The following is a 10,764-nucleotide window of genomic DNA, read 5'->3' as shown; positions in this document are numbered from 1 at the left end:
AGTCACCGCTTTGTCTCAACACGTGACATTCAGGCTTTCGGTAGGCTACAACTTGAACTTGGTTGCGACTCCTCCCCGCGTTGTCACGCTTTTAAAATGGGAACTACCCATCGAGAAAGTGTTATCGAAGCATTCGATAAGTTCCGACAAGAACTCGACGAACATCATGACCGGAGAGAGCGACTTATCAAGGTTACATGCTCTCGGAAGAAACGACTGGGAACTTTCTGAACATTTTGACTCCCTTCCATAGATCAGCCGGGATGCGACAAACCTTTCAAAAAAAGTCATCTTTCTACTTCACCGAACAATATCAGAAGAATCCAATAATTCATCTCTACGAATAGTCCGTCGCGGTCGTGAAAAGCTTCGGGAAGTGCAAGCGTTATACGCACAAATAAGGAACGAGGTACAAGCTGAGCGGTTCTGGCACTACCATAAAGCAATATCACCCGGCCTCCAAGAGTGGGATCCAAAATGATGATTTGGGTATATACATTGAATCCCTTTGACTTCAGGTATATTGAAGCATTGAGCTTTGCTCACTACCTCGAGCATGGCACTCTGGTGTCATATGAAGAAGTCCAGCTTTCCCTTTCTGATGAAAATGGCATATCTGTGCGTATGCTACACGTGAATCATATTCAGATGACTGAATTTTGCACTCTACGACGTAACCTCAGTATTTTACTCTTCCGAGGGAAGATTACTTACTGGGCTTGTCTGATGTCACTGGCGAACTCATGCGTTTTGCAATATCTGGAATAGCTCAGAAGGGCGGCCGCGCTCGAGCTAGAGAAGTGTGTACATTCGTCAGGCAATGCAAGGCAGGCAAGTCAATTAGCTTCACAATAGTGTGCAAAGGTGTGATTTTGGATAAGTAGACTTCGAGCGCTTTACTCCATACGTGAGGGAGTTATCCAAGAAACAGGCTGTAACCTCACAATCTCTAGCAAAGATTGAGGACGGTAGCGTCTCCTCTATTACCCACTGACGAATAAGTACTGAAAGCTACCTCAGCGGTGTATGCCATTGTGGTTCGAGGATCTGAGTACGACATTCCCCCTGATATGTTAGATGACATCATTGCGCAGTCGATCTCGACCTTTAGTTGCTCTACCAGTGCGAGATCGAGACCTGGTCACAGAGACGGCCGGAGCGGAGATGAATACGAAGATGATATTTGATATTTAGTTTGACAATTCCAATTCGAGCTTGGTTGATTAACACATGGTCCATAATCTACAGTACTTCTAGTGTACCAGCAAAGTTCGTCACACAAATCCCTACTTCACAAGAAGCTTGAATTCCCAACGTGACTCTCAAACACTACTAACTACTGTGGTTTGGCCCGATCTTATTGCAAAGATTGGTATCGAGTCAGGTGCCAATGCTGGCCGCGAGGTCCGGGTCAATATAACGACATCCCGTTCATCTATGATCTTCCTTAGATTGAATAGCAGTTGTGAAGATAAAATGCTATGTGCAACGGCCTGCAGCCTTCGAGTTGCGTTGTAAATCATGGTAAAACCTCTCGATCAGCGACTCACGTATCAATGAGTTCAGAATACTCTACCTAAAACAAATAATCCAGTCAGCAAATTCGTGGAATTTCAGAGGGGAGCACCTGCCACAAGAGCACTGAGCACCACGATGTCCAAAGTGAACATAGCTACATTGTTTCCGCGATCAATGAAAGAGTGGAAGGTAGGAGGTGGCGGACAAAGTGTTCTCACCTAATATGCACACGACATAGAAGATACCATCCCACTGAAGCCTGGTAATTAATGAACCATACGAGGTTCGCCCGTGATGGAATGTTTAGTAACCGGTCAGAAGCAGAATGGCTTCGTGGAACGTGTAATAAGCATGCAGTGTCCACACATGTTCAGAAGATGAGTGCTCACCCATCTCAAATACCGCAAGAATGATATAATCCCATGCGTAAAGCGAAATGCTGCTTGCTTGATAGAATCTCGTTGTTGATAGGGGGGTGGCGCGACTGTGAGGTTAACCGAATCAGGGAATTTGCGTGGTAGATGAAACAAAGAACTGCAGCGGACATTTCAGTGATCGTAAAACTAAGGCGCCGATAACGCCACACCCTGCTGTGCACGCCGATACAGTACTCATGAGAATGGGGATGTCAGAAGAACATTAGAATGTACTGCAGCAAGCCCGATGAGACCTACTAGAACACGCTTGTCGCGCCCCAAAAGAACCCATGTGCGTATTAAAAGTAGACCTTGCATCATTGTCAAAAGCAGTGCAAGTAGTGACTCGATACGACGTACTTTCCGCAGCGATCGTTCCAAATACATTGAGCCCTGCAAGATGCAATCAAAGTCATAGCAGTGAGTGAATTATCTGAGGGCCAAGGACAGCCCAACACGATGCCGCTTGGCATAGTGGCAAGCACTGAGGGTTCAGCTCCACTGGATTAAGCACGCTCAGTCTCAGAGGGCGTACCCACACCTTGCAGGGGATTTCGGAACGAATGAATCTACGTAGTGTCAGAGAAGTCTCTCGTTGAGGCTGTGTGAACTAACAGTATATGTCGATTGAGACGTCAATGAATGGGAGATAGTGAGCCAGCATGAACAAGCATCGTACAGATCCCCATGGCCTTCCCCAAGTTAATGAGACCTGCATCAGGATCAGCTCGGAACCAGAATCATCACCCCAGCCTCGGTGTTGATGCAATAGTCAAATGCCTGGCGAGCGAAACTCAGCAAGATTTACATACACGCCCAATGATTAATGAACACCCACCAGCAGTGCAGCTCCAGCAACTGAGCCTAAGTTAGCCACATGTCACTGTTGGTCGCTGGAGCGCCCACCTTTAAAATCCTGATGTGACTCATGAGCAGCATAGATCGGGCTTAATCAGACCGTCGAAGTATTTTTCCTAAACTCACCTTAATTGTTTGAAGACGTGTTGCGACTACTCGAGCATCGGACATGACTGCACAAGTACTGATGATAACCGGAAGCACAGAGAAGACGGCTCTATACGCTTAGTGGTTATGCGAGCTCCTAAACCCAACCTAAACCATGCCCATCGGTAACCGTCGGTTATTAACCGCCTGTGGATTCCTGGAAAAGTTCCGATCACTTGAAAGTTGATGCCACATCAACAAATTGAGCGAGCTTTAAAGCTTAGCCGCTCATTTGTAATTGTCCGAACGTGCTGACTCCTGAGGAAGGGCTGCGCGTGAACAAGGCATCCTAGGAGCTTCAAGGTTGCAGATGCCGACGGCCTTCGTGAATGAGGCACTTGGCACTGCGCGGATGGGCCGATCAATACTGCAGGGCACTGTAGGTCAGTTTACGTGTTGGGCGTTAATGCGATGTGTAAAATAAGGCACTCAAGCAGATAAGTCACCTGCGTGATTGTCTCGAAGATCCAACTGCAAGTTGTGACCTGGTGCATGTGGATGCAGAGAACACCAATGCGAGAGCCGCAAAACATCAAGCAAAGGCTGAAGAAGCCATCCAATTGGTATATGTTGCGATTGAATGACAGACAATATGAGCTACGCTGGGATACTACAAGTGGCAATTACGATGAGGGATGTTGAATGAGGTCCGATTTACGATATGTTGATAGGCTATGAGACGAACGTTCGCTGCCGTCTCAGTACTCTTCGGTGAGGTAGAATCTCGACAGGCTCATCTTCTTCATATGTTGGGTCTTCATCTTCATCTTCATCATCATCATCAACATCAACATCCCGAATCATATACGTTCCAAGAGGTTGCATGTAAGAAATGACAGGGCCTTGATAGCGTCGTATACGACGAGGATTTTCTTTCGCCTTCGCTGCCGCTGCTTGGGCGATACTCCTCCATTTTCTGTGAAAAGGACGAGTGCGTCAATGAAGCGACGCGATTGGCCGATTGGCCCTATGAGCTTACTCGTAGCGCTTCCTCCACTCTGCTAATTTGCCGCCCTTGTCTTGCCATTCTGACCGTCCGCTGACGGCAAGAGCACGTATATATTGCTGGACTACGGCATCAAGGGTATAATTGGGAAGAAGTGGTTTGGAAGTGGACAACACAGCGCGGCATACAGCACACGTTGGAGACGCTTTCTGCAGCAAGGCTCATAAAAACTGAACGTCTCCCCCAAAAAGATGGAATATCTTACATTCTGAGAGACCCACCCTTGAGCGCATTCTCCACAGCAGCTGTGGCCGCAAGGATTACATAGGTGCGCTGCGACCCTAAATCGAAGATGAGATCATGACCGTCGAATATTGCGATGCAGTATGGGAATACTCGCATGATATCAAAGCAACTAAATGTGAGTATTTTGAGATATCGGTTTCGCAGGGAAGTAGAGCGGGCAGCAGTACACACATTGGACAATTAATCTCGCTTTCGAATCCCTCGAGTATATTGGTTGTTGTCTCGATCTTGTCTTGAGCAACTATTTTGCCTTTTTTACTGGCAGGTAACGATTGCGGTGATGGTGGTCCGCGCTTTCGGGCATCTAAATCAGGAACCGCTGCACACGCGAACGAACTGTGTCAGTTCAGGTTGATCTATTACATCTGCGGCATATACTCACAAGAAGTGGTTTTCAGATATCATGTAGATGGTACAAAGGATACGTAAGAGTTTAGACGTTACCAGCTTCCAACAAAACATACCAGAGCAAGCTGTTGTTAAAGCAAAGATTGTTAATGACATCTTTCAAAGCTAAGGAAGGCGTTGCGCTTACTAGCATTCAATGGCTGAGTAGTAGAAGGAGAAGCTGTATGTATCGAGTTGAATATAGGGGTTGCGAGAGTTAACGATTGACTGACCCCCGAGTCGAGGTCGATCATGTGCGAACTGGGCTTCAAGAGCATCCAAAGCAGCGAGGGTATATTCGTCAATCTCATCGTCACAGTCGTACTCAGAAGGGAGGGATGATGGAGATGGTTGCGATGGCGGCCCTGGTACGGCGGGACCAACGCGTGGAGGATGATCCAGAGGTCTGATCGAAGTTGCGCTTGGAAGTTCCTGGAGGCCTGGCACATTGCTGAAGTCCAGCTGGCCTATGTCGTCCGGAAATTCGTCGTCACTATCAGGTTGTGGCATTGGTGAAACCAAAGGACCTCGAAGCGAACTTAAGCTTGACTTCAATAAAGCAGTCTTTCAAGTTTGCTCACAAACATCACGTGATACACGACCACGTGATAACGATGACCAAATATAGTCACTCACAGCGCCCAAAATATTGTGCCTCCATGCTGTGCCTCCAAGCTTGCCCAAGACGGTACACCTTGGCTGATTGGAGCAGCAAATAATTTCTGCAAGTGAGTAAATCTGACCAGGCTGGATAGGGGTTTATAAGGGGACTAGCTAGCCCCTCTTAGTAGCCAAGTATTGTACGTGTGGAATCATGTGAACAAAAATTGTTTTTGAGTCCTATCCCCTTTGGCACCACAAGTCCGGGGCCCTCCTTTTAAGCAAATATTATCAGGGGTCCTGCGATATACGGAATTAGACTTATATAAATAGACGATGCCAAGACTCTCTTGTAACAGCCACAAAATTAGTACTCCGTTTATTTCGTCACCACGTGTCTACAGGTCAGTAAGGTGTCTCTACTTCTTGCGTCGGACGGTCGAACTTCTCAGCTTTAAGATGACCTCGGAGGTAGTTTAACTGTCCCGTTTTATGGTTAGAAAAATATCAGAACCGGAGCAAGCGTGGCCTGCATGTTGGAACACGTCGTCAGATTCGCGTTCAAATATAGAACTGACCAACTCTTCGGGTGTCCGAGCCTCACCTTGGCTTGGCATTCTAAATATACCTGGCTTGTCTGGTCAAAGATAGAATTTTGGACTTGGCTCACCTACAAAAAGTCTGCGGTTGGCGCCGTTCTAACCCACTCGCTGCAAGACGCCTAACAACCCACCCTCGCCAAATGAACTCCAGTCCTCCTTACCCAACATCAGACTACTCTCGTTTACCTTACCATTCCGCTGAAGCAGACTATAGGAGACTCATCATGTCGAGTTCACAAATACTAGAGCAGGTCAGCCTTGAGCAACTCAGAGTAATACTCCGGTAGATGCTCACAGTAAATCAGGTACCACCTCCTAGCCTCAGAGAAATCCTCGGCGCATACAAATCCAAAGGGGACGGTGACCGAGATATGCTTATTGCCATGTTGAATGCGAAGAGCGCTGAGGACCAGGCAAGGCTTTCTTCGTTTTCTGGTTGTCTGTTGCTGACCCCTTTTTCGTTGACAGCGACTTGCATCTGTTGCTTCCTTGCACAGAACCCTCCTTGAGATGTCCGCAGCAGATGCCCAGCATGCAAGCCCTTCACATCCCTCGCATTCTTTACCACCCCCAGCCCTTTACTCAAAACATGGGCTATATCCAAGTGACATGTCCAACGGACGTGTCTCCCCTCAACCACTACCTGTGGTGAGAGAACCACCTCAACTCTCTCAACCACCTCGAAAGCGCCAACGCTCATCTCATTCCCCTTCATCACATTATGAATCACGTACATCTCACACATCCTCTCGCGATTTACCACCTTCGCCGTACTCGTCTCGGAGTGATTCTGAAGAGTACTCGCCTCGATCCCGAGCATCGATGGCGATAGGGTCATTGCTTTCCACTGGTCCTAGCAGAGATACTGTACCAGAGGATCTCCAAAATCATTCAGAGACCACTCATCACACATCCTCTGGCTCTGTTGGAGTTGCACTGTAGCCACTCCGCAAGCTCCCTTGTTTTGTGTTTTTTTTTTCATTACTTATTGTTTTCATTGTGCTGTATGGTTAGCATTACTGTTTGTCAGATTAAGCTCTCGTAATCTCTCACCTTTTCCTACCCCTTGTGGGACACGCTGTGACGCTTGGCAGCAACTAGTACCAACAAATGGCAGTGAAATGACACGTCCGATAAATGGCCGGAACTAATGACCAAGATAATGGATCAGACAACGCCAAGAATCTATTCATAACTGCACAGTTATCTTTGGAGCGCAGCTCTTGAGACCTTGCTTTTGGCTTTCAATAAACACCATTGATCAGGGAGGGGAAGCCAAAATAACTTTGGTGACTGCTGGCACCACATGCATCCGTTTTTTTTTGCGGAGGACTTTGGTGTGACTGTACAATCTTGGTCTGGTGTGCCGAACGCACCGGGATGATGGAACCACCTCAGGACCCGCCCGCTTGTGTGAGAACTGGCGACGGGAATTACAGCAACGTGTGTCTGGCAAATCCTGTGTGGCATATCTGATAACTGGGAGCAGCGAACCCTGAACTCGAGCTTGGCTGCCTAGCGCTGTCGCACGTCAAGAATTTCAATCTACCAGTCTGCCACCCGTAACGTGACCTCCGCAGCCTGATCTACTGAATCGACCACAATGCTAGGTCGTTTCTGGTTCGAACAGCGGGACTGAGTATTGAGTACTGATTCTCGATGACCCTATGCTATCCCTTCCAGAACGGACTGCAACTTGGAAACGTGATGATTTGTCACACGGTGTAGCAGTACGTCACAAAAATCCAAGCAAAACTTGAAACTTACGAGATTAGTGGTCAGTCACAAAGGGATCTCACCCTGGCACGAAAAACAACGCCTCCGTAACAACGTCTGACGTCCGGCTGTTCGCATCTCTGAGCGCCAAACGGCTCCGAACCTTGATAGGCTCATGCAATGATGGGGTTTTTAATAGCCGCAAAATTGCTGCAAAAACAGGAACATACAGTGATCACCCGGTCCTTTGTACATAAAGTCAGGAAATCCGAAATTCCGACTCAAGGATTGAACTACAATAAATTCTGTCTGGTACATTCTAGAGTAGATGATCTCGCCATTGTTACACTGAATTTTTATTGGCTCTCGTCAAGTGGCTGGTGAGCATTGATTTGTACAACTGGGGGTGTACTGTACGCAAATTCCCGCTTCGTTTGGACAGAACATTATTACTATATATGGCGTATATGTCACACTATGTCACAGTTATCACACCGCCTTATGCCGTGACAAATTTCAAAGAAAAACATACTACAGCTTGCACTATCCACAATGAATGGACATAGACATGTTCATTGGGGTCACGGTCACATTGATTTCGCGGCAGGATAAGTATTAGAGAAACTTTTGTGGTGCTATACTTATTTTGAGGTGAAATGATTTCATATGCACAATTTTGGACAATTTTCACTGCTTCATATATTTTCTACTGGTTGAAATTATTGAAAATTTGAGTGCATCTTATGGAGGGACATCAGCTGAATATAATGGTGTCAAATTTGTATGAATCGATGCAAATTTGAGTGAGGAATGACCGCTGCACAAAGGAGTGGTGGTGTACAAAGGACCGTGTGATCACTGTAATTACGAACAAATAAATTAGGTAATACTGCACTTGATAAGGCTTATCAAGCTCAAGGGTTTAGCGCTTAGACTTGCAGCTGATGAACGTTCGAACTTTAGCCCTGCGACACCCAAGCAACACCTCATAATAGATCATAATGCCTGGTAATATAGAAGGCTCTGTAGGAAGTGGAGTACCACGTCCAGAGCTTCCACGCTATTCCTGGCGGGTGGAAAGCCCTACTTCCAGACTTCAATACATCAGAGATCACCGAGACGCAGACATCGCGTTATCTCAGTTGACCCCAGGACCTCTTGGTTTTGACCTAGAGTGGCGCCCAAACTACAGGAAGGGTGCGATGGAGAACCGCGTAGCGCTTGTTCAGCTTGCTGGCCATGACAGCATCTTACTCCTACAAGTAAGCGCTATGTCAGGTATGAGCAAGACTTCAGTGAGCTCGTATGGCTAAATTCAAAATATTTCTACACGCAGAATTTCCGTCGAAATTGAGGGAACTGCTCGACGATCCATCGCGACCCAAGGCTGGTGTTAGCATTCAACGTGCGTCGAGTGGAAGATTCGGAAACCTACAGATCTCACGATGTCTTCAGGCGATTGCCAAAAGTTGTTTCGGGACCATGGCGTTTCAACACGCAACTGTGTAGAGCTAGCCCTTCTTGCACGTTCGGTCGATAACGCGCGATGGAAGGGCAAGTACACCAATCCGCTTGGATTATCTCGCCTTCTTGAGAACTACGAGAATTTTTCTTTGGCGAAGGGAAAGGTGCAACGCAGCAATTGGGAGGTTCGCCTTTCTCCTGTGCAGCAAGACTGTGAGTATCGACATGTTTGAACCTTGTGCCTTCTCAAATCTTTGCTCAAATATGCAGATGCAGCCAATGATGCACGTGCTGGATATACTGTCTATACGCGGTTGATCGCTTTGGCACGAGATATGCCAAATACAGTTTCCCCAGATTACTATTCCTTCAGCGTCGTAAATGGCTCCTTGCTAGATCACCTTGGGGTTTCTGAGTGGTTTGCTCAGAACCCTCATTACGATCCCGGTCCACCACCTCCGCCTAAGGAACCGAAAGAGAGAAAGAAAATACCCGAAGAACCAACGACGAGTGCCGCTAGCCATACTCCCGCTTCATCGGGATCCCATTTCACAGTACAAGACAGAGTCAGGATCGAGACTGTTCCACGTGACGGACGGGGTCCCCCGCTTGTCCCTCCTGCTTCTGCGAACTCACTAGCTGGAAAATCCTACCGAAACAGAAGCTATCGTAATCGCCGTGCTTCCACCAAACAGCCTCAGAATCATAGTCATGACCCTGCACAACAATCTGCTACTATTGCGCACACAGCAGCAAGGACACCAGGCAGGAGCACAACATGATCCATACCAAAATACCAGGAAATGAACTACCCCTTCCATCTTGGACATGGGAATAGAAATTTTGCGAACGGTGCAAAATAGCACTGAGTGGGTGTGAGCAACTTGAACGAGCAGTTCTTTTGGTCCCACATGTGATGATAGCGATCCTCGTGAAAATATCTGTCTACTTAACTCTATCATCACCTTGCTTGCAAGGTCATGTGTTGTGTCAATGAAATTGTCACACCACATTATCTATTTTCACTGTAGTACTATATACTCGTGGTACTTGCCCTTTGACACGCTAAACAGGTATCTGGCTGTGTGAGTATCCTTTTTACAAATCTCACATGACTTTTCCCGCTGCCCGTGTAGTGGGTCTTGTACTAGAGGGAACACTATTTTCCAACTTTCTGCAGCATCGGGTCGAAATCTGCATGCGGTGCAGTGGTGGTGTCGTAGAACGCTCTGGCCCTTCCGAATGTTACATTTGCAGGCGGAACCACTCTGCTCACGACCGAACATATACTATGACTACAACGGTGCATCCGCAAAGTCCCTCACGTCAGACTGTCAGACTCGGACGCGACGGCGGGAATGCAGTTAGGAAAGAGAATGAGGGAATCGAGGGTCGAGTGTCCCAGAGGACGTTGATAGTAAGATAGCAGTGAAATGCGAGACTGCGCCTGGTAAACTATGAATACGAAGGAAGCACAAGAAACGGTACGCCGCGTTGATACAAATAAGTAAGACGAAACGAAAACGCTGCACTGAAATTTGAAACACCTACCAGGTCAGCGAGACCTTGCCTGTTGGCAGCACATAATCTCCCGTAGTTAGACCAAATAGATCATGGGCAGCACGGGACCCTGTCATAGAGAACCTTGATACCAACTCTAATGGCGCCCATCGTCGACTTGCCGTCCTTTCTTCGCTCGTATATTTGTGCAATGAATTAATTGTTTCATTGTCTTTGTTGAAGAGAGTATAGTAACAAGTTATCCATCTACAGTACATCCGATGCACTGTAAATAAATTTCACA

The 10,764-nt window shown here is 47.1% G+C and overlaps 4 protein-coding genes across 4 annotated transcripts; 3 read left to right on the top strand and 1 right to left on the bottom strand.

The window, feature by feature from the left end:
• Positions 1-96: 96 nt before the first annotated feature.
• Positions 97-1,187, top strand: EDB91DRAFT_1042121 (Translin; the record flags this gene model as incomplete). Its single annotated transcript, XM_041312973.1, is given in 6 exon segments — positions 97-192; positions 254-465; positions 519-618; positions 684-864; positions 882-968; positions 1,021-1,187. 6 exon segments carry the CDS (start codon positions 97-99, stop codon positions 1,185-1,187), a joined length of 843 nt encoding a protein of 280 aa, XP_041183730.1.
• Positions 1,188-3,567: 2,380 nt separating this feature from the next.
• On the bottom strand, positions 3,568-5,414 carry EDB91DRAFT_266848 (uncharacterized protein). The gene is made up of 9 exons (XM_041326650.1): positions 5,160-5,414; positions 4,812-5,105; positions 4,727-4,759; positions 4,656-4,664; positions 4,363-4,495; positions 4,286-4,300; positions 4,151-4,226; positions 3,919-4,094; positions 3,568-3,855 (listed from the first exon to the last, which is right to left on the bottom strand). Exons 2-9 carry the CDS (start codon positions 5,086-5,088, stop codon positions 3,612-3,614), a joined length of 963 nt encoding a protein of 320 aa, XP_041183729.1. The 5' UTR covers positions 5,089-5,105; positions 5,160-5,414; the 3' UTR covers positions 3,568-3,611.
• A 337-nt stretch (positions 5,415-5,751) lies between these two features.
• Positions 5,752-7,022, top strand: EDB91DRAFT_1096801 (uncharacterized protein). The gene is made up of 5 exons (XM_041317016.1): positions 5,752-6,028; positions 6,083-6,190; positions 6,246-6,764; positions 6,834-6,927; positions 6,982-7,022. Exons 1-3 carry the CDS (start codon positions 5,921-5,923, stop codon positions 6,720-6,722), a joined length of 693 nt encoding a protein of 230 aa, XP_041183728.1. The 5' UTR covers positions 5,752-5,920; the 3' UTR covers positions 6,723-6,764; positions 6,834-6,927; positions 6,982-7,022.
• A 1,475-nt stretch (positions 7,023-8,497) lies between these two features.
• Positions 8,498-9,742, top strand: EDB91DRAFT_1042920 (ribonuclease H-like domain-containing protein; the record flags this gene model as incomplete). Its single annotated transcript, XM_041313026.1, has 4 exons — positions 8,498-8,774; positions 8,833-8,901; positions 8,952-9,173; positions 9,231-9,742. The coding sequence occupies 4 exons, from the start codon at positions 8,498-8,500 to the stop codon at positions 9,740-9,742; spliced, it is 1,080 nt and encodes a 359-aa protein (XP_041183727.1).
• Between the last annotated feature and the right edge of the window lie 1,022 nt (positions 9,743-10,764).

The sequence above is a fragment of the Suillus paluster genome, assembly GCF_016628075.1.
Source record: "Suillus paluster strain FC165 chromosome Unknown EDB91scaffold_2, whole genome shotgun sequence".
Classification (NCBI taxonomy): Eukaryota; Fungi; Basidiomycota; class Agaricomycetes; order Boletales; family Suillaceae; genus Suillus; species Suillus paluster.
Note: the sequence above shows the minus strand (reverse complement) of the source record. Positions and strands in the feature narration are given on the sequence as shown.

Excerpts from the sequence above, each read along its gene's own strand:
- EDB91DRAFT_1096801 (XM_041317016.1), top strand. The coding sequence starts at position 5,921 with ATGAACTCCAGTCCTCCTTACCCAACATCAGACTACTCTCGTTTACCT. Across the intron at positions 6,029-6,082 it reads CGAGTTCACAAATACTAGAG|CAGGTACCACCTCCTAGCCT; the intron begins CAGGTCAGCCTT and ends CTCACAGTAAAT. Across the intron at positions 6,191-6,245 it reads ATGCGAAGAGCGCTGAGGAC|CAGCGACTTGCATCTGTTGC; the intron begins CAGGCAAGGCTT and ends CTTTTTCGTTGA.
- EDB91DRAFT_266848 (XM_041326650.1), bottom strand. The coding sequence starts at position 5,088 with ATGCCACAACCTGATAGTGACGACGAATTTCCGGACGACATAGGCCAG. Across the intron at positions 4,095-4,150 it reads AAGGGTGGGTCTCTCAGAAT|AAAGCGTCTCCAACGTGTGC; the intron begins GTAAGATATTCC and ends GCCTTGCTGCAG. Across the intron at positions 3,856-3,918 it reads GAGTGGAGGAAGCGCTACGA|AAAATGGAGGAGTATCGCCC; the intron begins GTAAGCTCATAG and ends TCCTTTTCACAG.